General features: G+C 48.1%; 1 protein-coding gene across 2 annotated transcripts in view; it reads right to left on the reverse strand.

The window, feature by feature from the left end:
• Nucleotides 1–21167, reverse strand: part of DENND6A (DENN domain containing 6A) — a 138760-nt gene that overhangs the window by 71185 nt on the left and 46408 nt on the right. For both annotated transcript variants that reach the window (XR_010186961.1, XM_063940861.1), the window contains exons 12-14: nucleotides 14706–14800; nucleotides 13641–13706; nucleotides 13482–13546 (exon numbers count right to left, since the gene is read on the reverse strand). Coding sequence is in view for 1 of the 2 variants with exons in the window: in XM_063940861.1 (XP_063796931.1) it covers nucleotides 13482–13546; nucleotides 13641–13706; nucleotides 14706–14800 (226 nt within the window). In the remaining variant the exon portion in view is untranslated. The remainder of the gene's footprint in view (nucleotides 1–13481; nucleotides 13547–13640; nucleotides 13707–14705; nucleotides 14801–21167) is intronic.

Genomic DNA, 21167 nt, shown 5'->3' on the forward strand with positions numbered 1-21167 from the left:
CGAAAGGACTGCATCTGATAGGGTGGCATTTTCTTTTGCTGTTGGGGAATATATGGTAAAAAATTTGATTTACCTGCTGTAGCTGTGGAAACCAGGTCCGTCAGCCCATCCCCAAACAATACATCACCCTTATAGGGTAGTACTTCCATATGCTTTTTTGAATCCGCATCACCCGTCCATTGGCGAGTCCATAAGGATCGTCTCGCTGAGATCGACATGGCATTGGCCCTAGAAGCCAGCAATCCAATGTCTCTTTGAGCATCCCTCATAAATAAGACTGCGGGGTATATGCAATTGCGGTCGAATTCGCGGCAATTATCGCCGTTTTTTAATTCGACCAAATTCGCCAGGTGAATCCCGGCAGGTGCCTGCCGGGATTCACCATATTCAATGAAAAACGGATTCGCCAGAATCGCGGGCGAAAATCGGCCGATTTGGCGGATTTTGCCGCGATTTTAAAAAAACGGGAAAAAAACGTGAAAAACCCGAAAAAAAAATGGCGTGGGGTCCCCCCTCCAAAGCATAACCAGCCTCGGGCTCTTTGAGCTGGTCCTGGTTCTAAAAATGCGGGGGAAAAATTGGCCAGGGATCCCCCGTATTTTTAAAACCAGCACCGGGCTCTGCGCCTGATGCTGGTGCCAAAAATACGGGGGACAAAAAGAGTAGGGGTCCCCCGTATTTTTAACACCAGCATCGGGCTCCACTAGCTGGACAGATAATGCCACAGCCGGGGGTCACTTTTATGCCGTGCCCTGCGGCCGTGGCATCAAATATCCAACTAGTCACCCCTGGCCGGGGTACCCTGGGGGAGTGGGGACCCCTTCAATCAAGGGGTCCCCCCCCCCAGCCACCCAAGGGCCAGGGGTGAAGCCCGAGGCTGTCCCCCCCCATCCAATGGGCTGCGGATGGGGGGGCTGATAGCCTTTGTGATAATAAAAAGATATTGTTTTTTCCATTAGTACTACAAGTCCCAGCAAGCCTCCCCCGCAAGCTGGTACTTGGAGAACCACAAGTACCAGCATGCGGGAGAAAAACGGGCCCGCTGGTACCTGTAGTACTACTGGAAAAAAAATACCCAAATAAAAACAGGACACAGACACCGTGACTTGTACAACTTTATTACATACTGCCGACACACACATACTTACCTATGTTGACACGCCGACTGCCACGGTCGCCGACGATCCGAGGGTACCTGTGAAAAAATTATACTCACCTTCCAGCGTCCAGAGGTACATCCACGTCCAGAGGTAAATCCACGTTCTTGGCAAAAAAACAAACCGAACACCGATCCATACCGGACTAGAAAGGGGTCCAATGTTTTCACATCAGACCCCTTTCTCCCGAATGCCGGGACATCACGTGACTCCTGTCACTGACGTCCCTTCAGCCAATCAGGAAGCGCTACTTCCGTGGCGCTCACCTGATTGGCTGTCCGCTGTCTGTACTGTGACAGCGCATCGCAAAGCCGCTCCATTACTTTCAATGGTGGGAACTTTGCGGGTAGCGGTGGGGTCACCCGCCGGTCAGCCGCTGACCGGCGGGTGACCTCACCGCTAGCCGCTAAGTTCCCACCATTGAATATAATGGAGGGAGCTGTGCGATGCGCTGTCACAGTGCAGACAGCGCTCAGCCAATCAGGTGAGCGCAACGAAGTTGCGCTTCCTGATTGGCTTAGAGACCTGTCAGTGACAGCTGTCACTGACAGGTCTCATTCGTGGAAAGGTGTCCCATGTGTCAGCATGGGACCCCTTTCAATCCGTTTTTGGTGCGGGTATTTGCGTTTTCTTATTTTGCCAAGTCCGTGGATTTATCTCTGGACCATGGTTGAGGTGAGTATTTTGAACTTTTCTTTACAGGTATCCGTGGATTCTACATGGAGAAGAGGACCGATGTCGGCGTGTGAACATAGGTAAGTATGTGTGTGTCGACGTATGAAATAAAGTTTTACTGTCGACGGTGTGTGTGTCCTGTTTTTATTTGGGTATTTTTTTCCCAGTAGTACTACAGGTACCAGCGGGCCCGTTTTTCTCCCGCATGCTGGTACTTGTGGTTCTCCAAGTACCAGCTTGCGGGGGAGGCTTGCTGGGACTTGTAGTACTATTGGAAAAAACAATATCTTTTTATTATCACAAAGGCTATCAGCCCCCCCATCCGCAGCCCATTGGATGGGGGGGGACAGCCTCGGGCTTCACCCCTGGCCCTTGGGTGGCTGGGGGGGGGGGACCCCTTGATTGAAGGGGTCCCCACTCCCCCAGGGTACCCCGGCCAGGGGTGACTAGTTGGATATTTGATGCCACGGCCGCAGGGCACGGCATAAAAGTGACCCCCGGCTGTGGCATTATCTGTCCAGCTAGTGGAGCCCGATGCTGGTGTTAAAAATACGGGGGACCCCTACTCTTTTTGTCCCCCGTATTTTTGGCACCAGCACCAGGCGCAGAGCCCGGTGCTGGTTTTAAAAATACGGGGGATCCCCTGTCAATTTTTTCCCCGCATTTTTAGAACCAGGACCAGCTCAATGAGCCCGAGGCTGGTTATGCTTTGGAGGGGGGACCCCACGCCATTTTTTTTTATGATTTTACCCTTCCAGCATAAAAAAAAATAAAAATAAAAAAATAATATTTTAAAAAATATATAAATAATATTTGTGCCTCCCAAAAAAAAAAAAAAAGTACCTAATCCCTTCTAATATAAATAGATCTGCTATTCCCAAAAAAAAAAACACCAAAAAAAACATGTTTAAAATTTTTTTATTTGTTTTCACCCTCCAAAGTGTGGCGGATTGAAAATGACGAATTTGCTGTCTAAAAGCACTGCTGTCGAATTTCAAAACTTGAATTGAATATGCTTTGGTCGAATTGCAGCACTTGTATCATTGCAGAAAAGTCGAATTTGCAAAAAATCGAATTTCAAAAAGTCGAATTTTGAAAGTCCGTTTTTTGGTCGGAAAGCACTGGATTGCATAGGGGAATTTTTTTTTTTGGTCGAAAATGACCCGAAATTCGACAATTTCGGGAATTCGACCACAATTGCATATACCCCTGCGTCTTTTATATGGCCTAGAGTTAAGAATATAGTATCCTTATCCATATTTTCAAAATTATCTGTCAGCTCATCTGCCCAAGCTGCAACTGCGCTACACACCCATGCCGACGCAATCATCGGTCGTAGTACAGCACCCGTATGAGAATAAATACACTTTAAGGTAGTTTCTTGCCTGCGATCTGCAGGGTCCTTAAGGGCAGCTGTGTCAGGAGACGGTAGCGCCACCTTCTTGGACAAGCGCGTCAGTGCCTTGTCCACAGTGGGAGGTGATTCCCAAATCTCCCTGTCCTGTTTAGGGAAGGGGTATGCCATATAAATTCTTTTGGGGATCTGCGGCCTCTTCTCCGGAGTCTCCCAAGCTTTTATAAAGAATTAATTTAATTCATGAGATGTGGGAAAATTAATAATCTGTTTCTTTTCCTTAAACATGTGTACCCTTGTGTCGGGGACCGAGGGTTCATCCTCAATATGCAAGACAACCCTAATAGCCACAATCATACACTGAATGGTTTTAGTCACCCTAGGGTGCAATTTTACTTCGTCATAGTCGACACTGGAATCAGAGTCCGTGTCGGTAGTAGTGTCTTGTGTTAAGGGACGTTTTTGAGACCCCGACGGGCCCTGTGAATCGGTCCAATCCGAGGATTGACCCCCTGATGTTCCCCTTAATTCAGCCTTATCAAGCCTTTCATGTAAAGATGTCACACTTGCATTTAACCTATGCCACATGCTCATCCAATCCTGAGTCGGCACCAGCTACGGGGACACACCACTCATTTGCTCCACCTCCTCCTTGGAGAAGCCTTCCGCTTCAGACATGTCGACACACACTTACCGACACCCCACACACACAGGGGGTTACTTATAAGGGGACAAAACCCCAACCAGGCCCTTAGGGGAGACAGAGAGAGAATGCCAGCACACACCCAGCGCCCAAACACTGGAATATATGACCAGATAGCGCTTTTATATATTTATAATGTTAATCTCCACTCACTACGTCGCCAATGTGCCACCCTCCTCTTTTTTTTCCAGCCTGTGAAGCTCAGCAGGGGAGAGAACAGGGAGCCAGCGTTTTCTCATGCAGCCTCTGTGGAGAAAATGGCGCTGGTTAGTGCCGAGGATCAAGCCCCGCCCACCCGACGGCGGGCTTCGGTCCCCTCATGATATTGTAAGAAAATGGCGGGGGTCCGTGGATTTACTGTCCTACAGCCTAATCCAACATATTTATGCCCAAATAGAGGTTTATTGCTGCCCAGGGCGCCCCCCCCCCCCTGCACCCTACAGTGCCTCTTGTGTGTGTGTGTCTGGGAGCAATGGCGCGCAGCTTACCGCTGCGCGCTTACCTCATGAAGATCTGATGTCTTCTGCCGCCTGAAGTCTTTTCCTCAATACTCACCCGGCTTCTATCTTCGGCATCTGTGAGGAGGACGGCGGCGCGGCTCCGGGACGAACCCCAGGTGAGACCTGTGTTCCGACTCCCTCTGAAGCTAATGGTGTCCAGTAGCCTAGAAGCAGTGCCCAACCTTACAAGCCAGCTCTGCTTCTCTCTCCTCAGTCCCACGATGCAGGGAGCCTGTTGCCAACAGGACTCCCTGAAAATAAAAAACCTAACAAAATTCTTTAAAACAGCAAACTCTTGAGAGCTCACTGCTTTGTACCCTTTCTCCTCTGGGCACAGAATCCAACTGAGGTCTGGAGGAGGGGCATAGAGGGAGGAGCCAGTGCACACCCATAGTCAAAGTTCTTTTAGGTGCCCTATCTCCTGTGGAGCCAGTCTATACCCCTTGGTCCTTACGGAGTCCCCAGCATCCTCTAGGACGTAAGAGAAATCCTATTTTCTCTTGTGTCCTCGAGGATACTGGGGTCTACATTAGTACCATGGGGATTTACCAAAGCTCCCAAACCGGGTGGGAGAGTGCTGAGGTTCCTGCAGAACTGATTGACCAAACTGAAGGTCCTCAGAGGCCAAAGTATCGAACTTGTAGAACTTAGCAAACGTGTTCGAACCTGACCAAGTAGCTGCTCGACAGAGCTGTAAAGCCAAGACACCCCGGGCAGCCGCCCAGAAAGAACTCACCGACCTAGTAGAGTGGGCCTTGTGACAAGCTGTCCACTTCACATAGATCTTCAAGGCCCTCACGACATCCAAGGACTTTGAAGTAACAGAGGTGTCGGTAACGACCGGAACCATAATAGGTTGGTTGATATGAAACGCTGACACCACCTTTGGAAGAAATTGCTGTCGAGTTCTGAGTTCAGACCTATCTTCATGAAAAATCAAATAGGGGCTTTTGTGAGACAACACCCCCAGCTATGACACACGCCTCGCAGAAGCCAAGGCCAACAGCGTGACGGCCTTCCACGTTAAGAAACTTGACGTAAACGTCCTGTAAAGGCTGAAACCATTCCGATTGCAGGAACTGCAACACCACGTTGAGATCCCAAGGTGCCGTGGGAGGCACAAAGGGAGGTAGGATGCACAGAACACCTTTCAAAAATGTCTGGACCTCAGGGAGAGAAGCCAATTGTTACTGAAAGAAAATGGACAAGGCCGATATCTGACTTTTATGGAGCCCAGACGTAGGCCCACATCCACACCTGCCTGCAGAAAAAGCAGGAAACGTCCCAGGTGAAATTCCACCGCAGAATAAGTTCTGCTCTCACACCAAGAGACGTATTTCTTTCAAATACGGTGGTAATGTTTAGATGTTACCCCTTTCCTGACTCGGATTATATTCGGGACAACTTTGTTAGGGGTCCCTCTTCTGGCTAGAATCAACCGTTCAACTTCCATGCCGTCAAACGTAGCAGCGGTATGTCCTGATAGACGAACGGGCCCTGTTGCAGAAGTTCCTCGCGAAGAGGTAGGGGCCACGGATCTTCGAAGATCATCTACAGAAGGTCCGCATACCAGGCCCTTCTGAGTATTGCTTGAACCTTTTCCCTTTTTATTCTTTTTGAGAATTCTTGGGATCAGAGGAAGTGGAGGAAACACGTACACCATCTAATAGACCCATGGAGTCGTCAGAGCATCTACTGCCACTGACTCTGGGTCTCTCGACCTGGAACAATACCGCTTGAGCTTCTTGTTGAAACGAGAGGCCATCATGTCAATTCGTGGATATCCCCACCGACGTGTCAAGTACCTGAACACTTCCGGGTGAAGGCCCCACTCCCCCAGGGTGCAGGTCGTGTCTGCTGAGGAAGTCTGCTTCCCAGTTGTCCACTCCCAGAATGAAGACCACTGACAATGCCACAGTGTTTCTTTCTTGACACCTCTGACATTGCTGCTCTGCTTTCCGTTCCGCCCTGTCGGTTTATGTACGTCACTGCTGTTACATTGTCCGACTGGACTTGAATGGCCCGATCCTGAAGACGATAAGAGGCCTGCAGAAGGGCGTTGTATATGGCCCTGAGTTCCAGGATGTTGATTGGAAGGACAACCTGACTTGGCCATCTTCCTTGAAACTGCACCCCCTGGGTGACTGCTCCCTAACCTCGAAGGCTTGCATCCGTGTTTAACAAGATCCAGTGCTGAATTCCGAACCTCTGACCCCCGATCAGGTCTGAGGTCTGTAGCCACCACAGAAGGGAGATCCTGGCTTTTGGCGACAGACGAATCCTCTGGTGCATGTGAAGATGCGATCTGGACCATTTGTCCAACATATCGAGCTGGAAGGGTCTTGCGCGAAACCTCCCATATTGAAGCGCCTCATATGAGGCCACCATTTTCTCCAGAAGGCGAATGCACAGATGCACCGATATCCGGGGGTTGGCTTCAGGACATCTCGCACCATCGACTGGATTACCAATGCCTTTTCCAACAGAAGGAACACTTTCTGCGACTCCGTGTCCAGTATCATTCCCAGTAATGGGAGCCTCCGTGTTGGCTCTAGGTGAGATTTTGGAAGGTTCAGAATCCACCCGTGATCTTGGAGAAGTTTGTTTGAGAGGCCAATGCTGTCCAGCAACCTCTCCCTGGATGGCGCCTTTATCAGAAGATCGTCCAGGTACGGAATTATGTTCACTCCCTGCTTGCGGAGTATAAACATCAGTCCTGTAGTGCAAAGTCCTGTAGTGCAAACCGTAGATAAGCCTGGTGAGGCGGCCAGATCGGAATGTGAAGCTACACATCCTTGATATCCAGAGACAGAAAGAATTCCCCTTTCTCCAGACCCGAGAACACCACTCTCAGATACTCCATCTTGAACTTGAACACTCTTAAGAACAGGTTCAAGGACTCGAGGTTCAGAATTGGTCGTACCGAACCGTCAGGTTTCGGTACTGCAAACAAGTTGCAATAGTACCCCATGTTGTGTAGATGAGGTGGAACTGGAAAAATTACTTGAGTTTGTACCAGTTTTTGGATGGCCTGCTGTAACGTTATACTTGCCTCTTGTGAAGCTGGTAAGCCTGATTTGACGAATCTGTGAGGTGGGAGCTCTTGGAACTCCAGTCTGTAACCCAACGAAATAAGATCTATTACCCGGGGATCCCGGAACGAACTTGACCAGATGTGACTGAAGAATTGTAGTCGGGCTCCAACCTGACAGACCTCCAGGCTTCGCGGTCCACCCGTCATGCTGAAGGCTTTGAGGAAGCAGAGCCTGAGCTCTGTTCCTGAACACCTGCAGTTGCTGGTTTGCATGGTTTACCTCTTGTGTCTCTGGAGGCCGTAGAAGAACCTCTAGATTTTCCCTTAAACTTGGCTGTCCGAAAGGACTGTAATATATGAAGCTGAATAAGCTTTCTTGGCTGGGGGAGCTGCGGAAGGAAGATACGTAGACTTACCCGCAGTAGCTTTGGATATCCATTTGTCTAGTTCGCCTCCAAACAAGGCCTCTCCTGTGAATGGTAGGCCTTCCACGCCTTTCCTGGAGTCCGCATCAGCAGTCCACTGGCGTAGCCACACTCCCCTGCGTGCTGACATTGCCATAGCAGTGGTGCGTGCATTAAGCATAGCAATCTCTTTTATGGCTTCCACCATAAAGTTTGCAGAGTCCTGTATATGCTGCAGGAGTAAAACAACATCGCCCCTGGACAAGGAATCTAATCCCTCAATTACGTTACTTGACCATTTAGCAATGGCTTTTGTGATCCACGCACATGCAATAGTGGGTCATTGGGTGACCCGAGCAGCTGTGTACAATGATTCGAGTGTAGTCTCAATTTTACGATCAGCCGCGTCTTTTAGGGAGGCTGCACCAGGAACAGGTAATACAATTTTACGTGACAGGCTACAAACTGATGCGTCCACTATCGGTGTATTTTCCCATTATTTCCTATCCTCCAGAGGAAAAGGAAAAGGAAATGATGAGAGCAACCTTTTAGGGATTTGACATTTCTTATCAGGATTAACCCACGGTTCTTCAAAAAGGGTATTCAATTCCTTTGATGCAGGTAATGTGACTGAGGACTTCTTTTTTACATTAAAATAATATTCCTCACACCTTATCAGGAATTTGCAGGACATCTCTGATAGCCTCTATAAGAGCATCTATTACCAGTTACAGAGTAGCATCCCCCCACTCCAAATTCACCTCACCCTCCTCCATGTCTGACCCCCTCAGCGTCAGACTGCAGGATATGGGCCATAGATAGTTTTTGTGGACAAATGGGAGGGGATTGGGACGCTGGTTTGGGGACTGAGTCTCTATTTATCAACTCATCCACAGTCTGTCTTTAGTATTGCGTCTCTTTCTCATTGCGGGATAGCCTTGTAGAAATATTTGAGATCATTCCCTTAATGGAAATAACCCATTCCGGTTCAGCCCCGCTATTCTGGGAAGGTGCGCTGCCCTGAGTACCCAGTAGTGAGCCCCCTGGTGAAGAGGAACACTTTGCTGTACAAGAAACACACTCTTTGCCTGACATAATGTAAATCTGACAACACACACACACAGGAAAAAGTTAAGCACAATCAACCCACAAAGAGCCCTTCAGGGAGACAGAGTAATTTGGAGCCAACCCCCACCGCACCCTTATCGCTAATGCCAAGCTTATCCGGGACGCAGACTAAGCTCCCTGATAGGGGACTTAGTACACTAATAATCGCTCCCCCCCTGCTATGACCCCTGGTACCACTGAGGTAATCTGGAGTCACACTGGAGGAGCTGAGCGTCCCTGTCAGTCAGCGTCTGTGTTCACTGCAGAGGGAAAATGGCGCTGGTGAGCTGCTGGATCCTCTCATAGTGAAGGCGCGCGGTCTTGCCGCTTTTTTTATACTGGTAATCTATTGATTAAAATGGAGAGAAAACCGTTTTAAGGCTGTTTTTGCCAGTGTGGGTACTGTGTACAGTGTACTGAGATGCAGCTGTGTACTGTGTCTGGAGACGCAATCCGTCCTGGTTAGAAGCCGCGCGTCTCCGTACCTTCATGCTGCCATAATGGGCGGCGACCCGCTAGTTGGGACACCAGTTTAGTACTCCCCACTCTGTTAGGGGTGGCGGCGTGCTGCGGGAATGTACGCTCGCACCATGGTGGGGCTTGAGAATAGTTCCCTTGGTAGCTCAGTGTCCTGTCAGCGGGGAACGGGACCATTAACCCTTCAAGAGGTTGAGCCACCCCCCCCCCTCCTCCCCTCTTAACGTGCCCATGGCTCCTAGTGGACCAGTCTATACCCCATGGTACTAAATGGAACCCCAGTATCCTCTAGGACGTAAGAGAATTTTTTATTCTTTTTATAGAGTTGACATTAAAAACTTGCCAGAATACACACATAATGGGGCAGACGCTCAGTTGAGTGTAGGAACTTGTTGGCGTCTCATTTCAGTCGCATCGTCACATACTGACCAGGGCCATCTTAATGTATAGGCACACTGGGCAGCTACCCAGGGACCCATGATTCTAGGGGCTTCGAGCAGGGGCAAACCGGCCCAGGGACTACAATGCTGTTAAGGCAGCCCTGCTACTGATTGGGTGCTACTGGGCTGTAATGGGGCATCCTCACATAGGCATAGTTCAAAATGGTCATATCAACGCAAACGCACAGTTGAACGATAATGTAAATATGCCTGTTTCCATGTGTGTCTTTTGCACATAGTATAGGGAGGGCATGATGAGCACTACTCATAAACCAGGTGTATGGAGAGGGGATAGTTACACATCAAGTGTTGCATAGAAATTTGCATACAGATAAAGATACGCAATTTCTTTCTACGTGCACGTAGCACAGGGGCTCATACATCAGATTCCCATCCACCTTTGCATCAGGTTCAACATGTCTCAAATGACTGTTCAACTAAAACACTGCAGGCCTGATACTAGAAAGCATCTACTGTTATCAGACCACCGCACAAAGCCCTAGAGGAAGGGTGGGCAATTATTTCAGCTCGGGGGCCACTTAACACTTTCCAGTGAATATTCGAGGGCGCACAAAAAACATTGTGGCTCCGGCAGGGCACTCATCGCGGATTATGCTTCGAGTGCCTGATGCACCCGAAGCATAATCCCCGATAAATGCCGGCATCGGGGGGATGAGCCCACCGCATCGGGGCTACTAGGATAGCCCCGGGCGATACAATTATGTTTCCATAAATTACCCATATTTGTTTCCATAAATTACTAATAACATTATGCTGATTCTGAAGTAACACACATTTATTAAAACACTATATACTTGCGTCAGGAACAGTCAGTGCCAGAAGACACAGAAATGCGTATAGCCTTACATGCATTCCCTACTGCCACCGACACTGAATAGTCAGGTGTCAAAACCTGACCTCAAAGCACCACTTGCAAACAATCATATCATTTTTTTTTCCCAACAGTCATTATCTTCCCACCCATCTCTCCCCTCACTGGACAAAATAATCAGCTCCCCCTTCCCCCCCTGGACAAAATAATCAGCTACACCCCCCCCCCCCCCCTGGACAAAATAATCAGCTTCCCCCTCCCCAGACAAAGTTACCAGCTTCCTACCCTGGACAGAATTGTCAGACCCCACCTCCCCCCCCCCTCCCCCGGGCACCCAGGGCCGTCAACAGAAATCTTGGGTCCCGGTACACTGATACCTCATGGGCCCCCCTCAACTCCCCATGACCCCACACACACACACACACACATTTTAATGCAGAGTGTCTTTAAATTTATATATACACACACACACATATATATATATATATATATATATACACACACATAGTATTCCTTCTAAGCTGTTTCAGCAGGGTGCTGCACCCTGCACATTTTTGAAATGTGAAAAAGCACCCTGCCCTTTTTCAGTGCACCCTGCAGACCATAAATCGCCCCCTTGTATACAGAATGCAACAGTCAGAGTGTATGTTACAATGTTGTTGTCTACTCCATGCCCACCTCTGAAATTGGAACACAATTTCTATCCTTAGCCAACTGGATGGCAGAGGAGGCACTGTAAATAACACAGCACTCTGATAAAGAGGGAAAGAACAGGGTAAGCAGTGAGCATGTACTGCTTACACTATTTCCCTAGTAGAACAGACTTATTTTTTTCCTGTCTATTTTAGCCCATTGTTTAACTGTTCTGTTTGATAACACATATGGATTATAACCACTTCAGCACTGGAAAAGACATTTATAATTATCTACTTATGTATATGCTACAGCCGATCTTTCAAGAAGACTTGACGTATACAGAATGTTTCTCAGTACAGATGTTAGGTGTCTTATATGTATGCATGGGTATATGATTTACTAAGGACAAAATGTATGTTCAAAAACTATAAACGTATGTGCTATGCTTTGTGCGCAAAGCGTCACATCAAAAATGTGCCCTTCAAAATAAAAATGTGCCCTCTTCAATGCTCAGCACCCTGCCCTAAAAAAATCCTAGAGTGAACACTACACACACATATATACACATACACACACACACACACACACACACACACACACACACACACACACACACACACACAGGTTGAGTGTCCCTTATCCAAAATCCCACATTTTGGGGTTCCCTACTGAGAAAATGACATATATATTGTATATTGTGTGTATATATAGATATATTATATAGATATATAATATATACGTATATGTGTAATTTTCTCAGTAGGGGAACCAAACATGTGGGATTTTTAATTTTGGATAAGGTATACTCAACCTGTATATAATTATATACACATATACACAATCATGTACATATGTTTTCCTGCTGTGATGCCCGTCTCCTCGAAGCCGGTAGGGGCAGACAAGGAAGACAGGGCAGGGGCAGCGTCATGACAACAACGCAGCACGGACCAGACCAAATGAAAGGGTAACCTGGGGGCAGGGCCAGTTTTCGACTAAGTGGAACACAGAGAGATAATTTCCTATGGTTGGGGGCGGCCTGTTAAAGCTCCAGACTGATAGACATGCTGGGACTGTAGTTACACTGCCACAAAACACCATGGCAAATGTACAGTGAACAACAAACATGCTGGGACGTCTAGTCCCACAGCTTACTCACTGGGTTGTGGTCTGGTTGGACAGTGCTCCCAGGGGAAAGGGTCCTGCCGGCATCCAGTCCACTGCACACCACCACTTTCCATGTTATAGCTCTGCCCGTGCCCTGGGGTCTCCAGTCCTGCTTACACCTGGGGGGCAGAGGCCAGGCCGAGGAGGACAGCACCACGACAAGTCCCAGGCTACAATTATAGCCAGTCCAGGCTGCTGCCACTGATCCACTCTGTATGTGCTGCTGGCCGGGTAGTGGGAGTTGTCAGGGGCGGGATGCCGCTCCCAGACTCCACTCTGGGGCTGTGAAGGGTGGATGGCTGGGCACAGTCTAGCGGGTGGGGGAAGTGTGGAGGTATCTGTGCTGGGAGCGCAGCCACTGACTGAGGTCTATGCTGCCGCTGTCTGCCTGTGGCTGTGGCCTCCTTAACCCTCCCACGCGACGTGAACAAGCTTCCTAAGCAGCGCCCACGGCTCGAAGGTAATGCAGTGCAATGACAAGCAGCTCAGCCAGTCGGGCCGCTTGTCATTGCCCACTGATGGGATGCAGCGGGCCGGGCAGGATCAGTTCACGGGCCGCATGCGGCCCGCGGGCCGTATTTTGCCCACCCCTAACCCTAGAGGGTCAAGGCCTCATTCCCCAGCCGCTGAAGATGGCTGAGGTGTTAACAATGGGAAGTAGTTTTTATCAGCAGAATTGGTGGGAGGAGACAATTATATAACAGGGATAGCTAAATATAATTAAGTCTTGAGACCCCCATACATCAGTGGCCCCGTTTCCCCAATTCTCCGACCAGCAATGATCCGTCAAAGAATTAAACATGTTAAAAATCTCTGAGTTGCCAATCAAAACCATTTTTGGTTGGGATCGGGATTTTTAAATATGTTAAATATTCCCGATTCACCAATCTGGCCATCAAGGGATCAGTAAACGGCAGAAATATGTTGCTGACTTGCAGTTAAAGACCATTTCATTGCGCCTTAGTAAGAAAATGATCTAAACTATTTACTAGGATTACCTTCTGTAGCTGTTTTATGATCTCTTCATCTTTGTTCAGATATGGCTTATATGAGCTATAAACGCCTATGGACAAAATAAAGCATAAATATACAAAACGCATAATGGTCGCAGGTAAAACAACATTAAGCACATTGCAATAACACAGAAACAGTCTCACCAGGCTTAGAGTCCAATGTCTTTAGTGTTTTCAGTTTTTTCACCTTCACCTGTTTGGGAACATCTCCTGTAATGCATATAATGAACAAGTGATTACTATATGAATACATTTCCGTACATTATATTCGTATAAACACTGAGTGCTAAGGTCATCACTGATAACTGGTAAGTTCTAATATCACTTTGATATTTCATTGTTATTACTGTAAGGAATAATGCGCCCCCTACTGTACGCAAATTAGAATTGACTGTGACTCTCAGAAATCATCGGTGACATGTTGTACTCCTTGCATTGGAAGTAATTATAGTGAGTGAACAGCTGGGTCTTAAGGGCCCTATACATTGGCCGATCCGCCGCCGAGCTGCCCGACGGCGGATACGGCCGACCCAGCGGCGGGGGGGGGCAGTAACGTGGGGAGTGAAGTTTCTTCACTCCCCCCCGTCACCCGGCCGCATTGAAGTCCAGGCAAATATGGACGAGATCGTCCATATTGGCCTGCATGTACAGCCGACGGGGGACCAGCGATGAACGAGCGTGGGGCCGCGCATCGTTCATCGCTGGAGCCTCCACACTCAAAGATATGAACGGTATCTCGTTCATTTATGAACGAGATCGTTCATATCTTTGACTGATGTCGGCCAGTGTGTAGGACCTATTATTCAAGGAGTGTTGTCATTTATTGGTCATCCTTTTCTCCTACTTAAGGCTCAAGTGTCAAGACTTCATACAACTCCTATTTCCTTTTCTTCAGACTCACTCTGTTATTTGATTAAACTGTCCTGTTATAGAACCTCTCCAGTTTCCTCACTTTCTCAAGTCAGTTTTTTCTCCTTATTTATCCTGGCAACTACCATACAAAAAGACCCTCACTCTGGACCTGGTAAACATAACAAAAAAGGAAATATCACTTCATTTCCATTTAACAAAAGTACTGTAATTCTTTTTTTTTTTTTTTTTTAATTGAAGAATTTTTGAAAGCTATATTTATTTGTGGTTGATCCGAGATGTATACATGATTTATATTTCTTAATCATAATATAGGAGAAAATTATCAGGACGTGTTACCTGCCAGTTTCACATCTCCGATGCGGATGATATGAGGCCAGTGCTGCAATGTTTTAGCAAAGAACGGATTGGTAACACCAAAGATAACAGATGGCCTGAAGAGAAGGACACAAGGTTACAGCTGTGAGAAGAGTGTGTACTGGTGGGTGCCCAGATTTAGTGATCAGGGTAAGGAGCAGACACGTAGAGGAAGAAACATGTTTAGAAGATCATCATGATCGTTTGTTTTCCATGCTTTTGTTATAGTATGTATTACCTAACAATTTATATATTTCAAAACAGTCACCTCTATGTAATAAAAACGAATTTTTCTCGGAGAAATTATATGTTTGCTCCTATCAAATGGAGCAAATGTGCGGTCACACCCTCCGGATAGTGTCACAAGCTTGGTCTCTGCATGCAATATTTGATACAGCCTTGCAATGCATCCAAATATCACATTGCAAATTTGGACTATTTTATCACATCAGCATCTGATTGTGATAAATATGCCCCTTAATAACATGCAATAGAGCTGGTGCAGAAAGACAATGGGCCTAATTCTGAGTTGATCGCAGCATCAAATTTGTTAGCAGTTGGGCAAAACCATGTGCACTGCAGGTGGGGCAGATATAACATGTGCAGAGAGAGTTAGATGTGGGTGGGGTGTATTCAAACTGAAATCTAAATTGCAGTGTAAAAATAAAGCAACCAGTATTTACCCTGCACAGAAACAATATATCCCACCCAAATCTAACTCTCTCTGCAAATGTTATATTTGCCCCCCCTGCAGTGCACATGGTTTTGCCCAATTGCTAACAAACTTGCTGCTGCGATCAACTCAGAATTACCCCCAATGTTAATTGGCCAATTAAATACTCCGGTCATTAAGCAATAACGTTTAAAGCAGCTGCAGATAAGTATTAATGTAGTAGTTTAAATATATGAGACATAAAATAAGATTTTACTTACCGGTAAATCTATTTCTCGTAGTCCGTAGTGGATGCTGGGGACTCCGTAAGGACCATGGGGAACAGACGCGCTCCGCAGGAGACAGGGCACTCTAAGAAAGAATTAGGACTACTGGTGTGCACTGGCTCCTCCCTCTATGTCCCTCCTCCAGACCTCAGTTAAGGAAACTGTGCCCGGAAGAGCTGACAGTACAAGGAAAGGATTTTGGAATCCAGGGTAAGACTCATACCAGCCACACCAATCACACCGTATAACTCGTGATAAACTAACCCAGTTAACAGTATGAACAACAACAGAGCATCAGACCAATCTGATGCAACCATAACATAACCCTTATGTAAGCAATAACTATATACAAGCATTGCAAAAGAAGTCTGCACTTGGGACGGGCGCCCAGCATCCACTACGGACTACGAGAAACAGATTTACCGGTAAGTAAAATCTTATTTTCTCTAACGTCCTAGTGGATGCTGGGGACTCCGTAAGGACCATGGGGGTTATACCAAAGCTCCCAAACGGGCGGGAGAGTGCGGATGACTCTGCAGCACCGAATGAGCAAACACAAGGTCCTCCTCAGCCAGGGTATCAAACTTGTAGAATTTTGCAAAAGTGTTTGAACCTGACCAAGTAGCTGCTCGGCAAAGCTGTAATGCCGAGACCCCTCGGGCAGCCGCCCAAGAAGAGCCCACCTTCCTTGTGGAATGGGCTTTTACTGATTTTGGAGGCGGCAATCCAGCCGCAAAATGAGCCTGCTGAATCGTGTTACAGATCCAGTGAGCAATAGTTTGCTTTGAAGCAGGAGCACCCAGCTTGTTGGATGCATACAGGATAAACAACGACTCAGTTTTCCTGACTCAAGCCGTTCTGGCTACATAAACCTTCAAAGCCCTGACTACCTCTAGTAACTTGGCATCCTCCAAGTCACGAGTAGCCGCAGGCACCACAATAGGTTTGTTCAAATGAAAAGATGACACCACTTTTGGCAGAAATTGCGGACGAGTCCGTAATTCTGCCCTGTCCATATGGAAAACCAGATAGGGGCTTTTATGTGACAAAGCCGCCAATTCTGACACACGGCTAGCCAAAGCTAAGGCCAACAGCATGACCACCTTCCACGTGAGATATTTTAACTCCACAGTTTTAAGTGGCTCAAACCAGTGTGATTTCAGGAAACTCAACACCACGTTAAGATCCCAAGGTACCACTGGTGGCACAAAAGGGGCTGAATATGCAGCACTCCCTTTACAAACGTCTGAACTTCAGGAAGAGAAGCCAGTTCCTTTTGAAAGAAAATGGATAGGGCTGAAATCTGGACCTCAATGGACCCCAATTTTAAGCCGAAAGTCACTCCCGACTGTAGGAAGTGAAGGAAACGGCCCAGCTGGAATTCCTCCGTAGGGGCATTCCTGGCCTCACACCAAGCAACATATTTTCGCCATATACGGTGATAATGCTTAGCCGTCACGTCCTTCCTAGCCTTTATTAGCGTAGGAATAACCTCATCCGGAATGCCTTTTTCTGCTAGGATCCGGCGTTCAACCGCCATGCCGTCAAACGCAGCCGCGGTAAGTCTAGGAACAGACAGGGCCCCTGTAGCAACAGATCCTGTCTGAGAGGAAGAGGCCATGGGTCCTCTGTGAGCATTTCTTGCAATTCCCGATACCAAGTCATTCTTGGCCAAACCGGAACAATGAGCATTGTTCTCACTCCTCTTTTCTTACGATTCTCAGCACCTTGGGTATGAGAGGAAGAGGAGGAAATACATAAACCGACTGGAACACCCACGGTGTCACTAGTGCGTCCACAGCTATCGCCTGAGGGTCTCTTGACCTGGCGCAATACATTTGTAGCTTTTTGTTGAGGCGGGATGCCATCATGTCCACCTGTGGCAGTTCCCAACGACTTGTAATCTGTGTGAAGACTTCTTGATGAAGTCCCCACTCTCCCGGGTGGAGGTTGTGCCTGCTGAGGAAGTCTGCTTCCCAGTTGTCCACTCCCGGAATGAACACTGCTAACAGTGCTTTTACGTGATTCTCCGCCCCGCGAAGAATTCCGGTGGCTTCCGCCATCGCCACCCTGCTCCTTGTGCCGCCTTGGCGGTTTACATGAGCCACTGCGGTGATGTTGTCTGCCTGAATCAGCACCGGTTGGTAGCGAAGCAGAGGCTCTGCTTGACTTAGGGCGTTGTATATGGCCCTTAGTTCCAGGATATTGATGTGCAGACAAGCCTCCTGACTTGACCACAGACCCTGGAAATTTCTTCCCTGTGTGACTGCCCCCCACCCTCGGAGGCTTGCATCCGTGGTCACCAGGACCCAGTCCTGAATGCCGAACCTGCGACCCTCGATAAGGTGAGCACTCTGCAGCCACCACAGAAGAGACACCCTGGCCCTGGGGGATAGGGTGATCAGCCGCTGCATCTGAAGATGCGATCCGGACCACCTGTCCAACAGATCCCACTGACAGGTCCTCGCATGGAACCTGCCGAAGGGAATGGCTACGTATGACGCCACCATCTTTCCCAGGACTCGCTTGCATTGATGCACCGACACCTGTTTTGGTTTTAAGAGGCCTCTGACCAGAGTCACGAGCTTCTGAGCCTTCTCTGCCGGGAGAAAAACCTTCTTCTGGTCTGTGTCCAGAATCATGCCCAAAAAGGGCAGACGCGTCGTAGGAATCAGCTGCGACTTTGGAATATTCAGAACCCAGCCGTGCTGTTGCAACACCTCCCGAGAGTGTGCTACGATGATCAGCAACTGCTCTCTGGACCTCGCCTTTATGAGGAGATCGTCCAAGTACGGGATAATTGTAACTCCTTGCTTTCGCAGAAGCATCATCATTTCTGCCATTACCTTGGTAAATATTCTCGGTACCGTGGACAGACCAAACGGCAACGTCTGGAATGGGTAATGACAATCCTGTACCACATTATCTGAGGTACGCCTGATGAGGTGGATAAATGGGGACATGAAGGTATGCATCCTTTATGTCCCGAGACACTATATAATCCCCCCCTTCCAGGCTTGCGATGACCGCTCTGAGCGATTCCATCTTGAAGTTGAACCTTTTCAGGTATATGTTCAGGAATTTTAAATTCAATATGGGTCTGACCGAACCGTCCGGTTTCGGTACTACAAACATGGTCGAATAATATAACCCTTTCCCTGTTGAAGGAGGGGAACCTTGACCACCACCTGCTGAAGATACAATTTGTGAATTGCAGTTAACACTGTTTCCCTCTCGTGGGGGGAAGCCGGCAGGGCCGTCGGTGAGGGGGCATCTTCTCAAAGTCCAGCTTGCATCCCTGAGACACAATATCTATATTGCCCAGGGACCTAACAGGGAGTGAACCCACTTGTGGCTGAACTTACGCAGGCGTGCCCCCACCGGGCCTAGCTCCGCCTGTGGAGCCCCAGCGACATGCGGTGGATTTTTGTAGAGGCCGGGGAGATACTGCCTGAGAATTCTTTGTGGGAAACTGCAGTCTCTTGTCTGGAGATTCCCGCTCTTTTTCCTCATGAGAGGAGGGAAATTTACCTCAGCTTTCTTCCCCTTAAACATGTGTACCCTTGTGTCAGGGACAGATGAGTCATCAGTGATATGCAAATCATCTTTTATTACAATAATCATATATTGAATACTTTTCTGCCATTTTGGCTGTAACTTTGCATTATCGTAGTCGACACTGGAGTCAATCTCCGTGTCGACATCAGTGTTTATTATTTTGGATAGTGAGCATTGAGAGACACTGAAGGTCTCTGCGACAGAGGGACAGACATGGGTAGATTTCCTGTCTGTTCTCTAATCTTTTGTGCAATAAATTCACCTCAGCACTTAATTACACATATCCAACAGGTGTCGGCGTTGTCGACGGGGACACCCTCACACACATATTTGCTCTATCTCCTCCTTAGGGGAGCCTTTTACCTCAGACATGTCGACACACACGTACCGACACACCACACACACAGGGGATGCTCTATTTGAAGAACGTTCCCCCACAAGGCCCTTTGGAGAGACAGAGAGAGAGTATGCCAGCACACACCCCAGCGCTATATGACCCAGGAATCACACAGTAACGTGGTGTTAACCCAGTAGCTGCTGTATATATTGTTTTTACACCAAATTTATGTGCCCCCACTCTCTTTTCACCCTCTTTCATCGTGCTTCTGCAGGGGAGAGCCTGGGGAGCTTCCTCTCAGCGGAACTGTGGAGAGAAAATGGCGCTGGTGAGTGCTGAGGAAGAAGCCCCGCCCCCTCAGCGGCGGGCTTCTGGCCCGCGATTTTGTGTAAAATAATGGCGGGGGCTCATGCATATATACAGTGCCCAGCTGTATATATGCTCTATTTTGCCAGGAGGTACTCAATTGCTGCCCAGGGCGCCCCCCCCTGCGCCCTGCACCCTACAGTGACCGGAGTGTGTGGGTTAGTGTGGGAGCAATGGCGCACAGCTGCAGTGCTGTGCGCTACCTCATATGAAGACAGGAGTCTTCTGACGCCAATTTTGATGTCTTCTTGCTTCATTCGCCGGCTTCTGTCTTCTGGCTCTGCGAGGGGGACGGCGGCGCAGCTCCGGGAACGGACGACCAAGGTTAAGTTCCTGTGTTCGATCCCTCTGGAGCTAATGGTGTCCAGTAGCCTAAGAAGCGCAACCTATCCGCAGTTAGTAGGTTTGCTTCTCTCCCCTCAGTCCCACGTAGCAGAGAGTCTGTTGCCAGCAGATCTCTCTGAAAATAAAAAATCCTAATAAAATACTTTCTTATTAGCAAGCTCAGGAGAGCTCACTAAAGTGCACCCAGCTCTGACCGGGCACAGATTCTAACTGAGGTCTGGAGGAGGGACATAGAGGGAGGAGCCAGTGCACATTAGTAGTCCTAATTCTTTCTTAGAGTGCCCTGTCTCCTGCGGAGCCCGTCTATTCCCCATGGTCCTTACGGAGTCCCCAGCATCCACTAGGACGTTAGAGAAATTTACGATACCGCAATGAAATAGGCGCTATGTTGTAGCTAGAGCTTGTGGAACATCAGGTGGCTACCTGGTAGGTTATGTTATTGGTACCAAAGCTTAATCCACAGAGAAACGTATCAATTGTGTCCACACTCTCAGTCTAGTACAGGGCTACTAATGATAGTATTCTAGGGAGCCTATTTTGGTCTTTGTATATCAAGAATATATACGCTACAGAATACACACCAGCCTGATCAGCTGGCTACTGTGCATCTGCTGTACTGCATGTTACTAAAGGCCCCCATACATCTATGCGCCAGTTCCCCGACCCTGCCGGAAACCGCCGATCTGCCAACCAGATCTGATGATTGCCAATCCGTTGGGGAATCGGAGAAATTAAGCAGGTTAAAATTGGCCGATTGACCACTGTTGGACGGGATCGAGGAATCAGGATTTTTAAACATCAATATAAGAAGAAAGTATGCAGGTTTGTCCTTTATGCACGGATAGAGGTTTGTGCCTAGCTCCACCAAATCTGGCATGGTGGTGTAGTTTGACCAGGAT

This window comes from Pseudophryne corroboree, chromosome 9 (genome assembly GCF_028390025.1).
Source record: "Pseudophryne corroboree isolate aPseCor3 chromosome 9, aPseCor3.hap2, whole genome shotgun sequence".
In the NCBI taxonomy this organism is placed as follows: Eukaryota; Metazoa; Chordata; class Amphibia; order Anura; family Myobatrachidae; genus Pseudophryne; species Pseudophryne corroboree.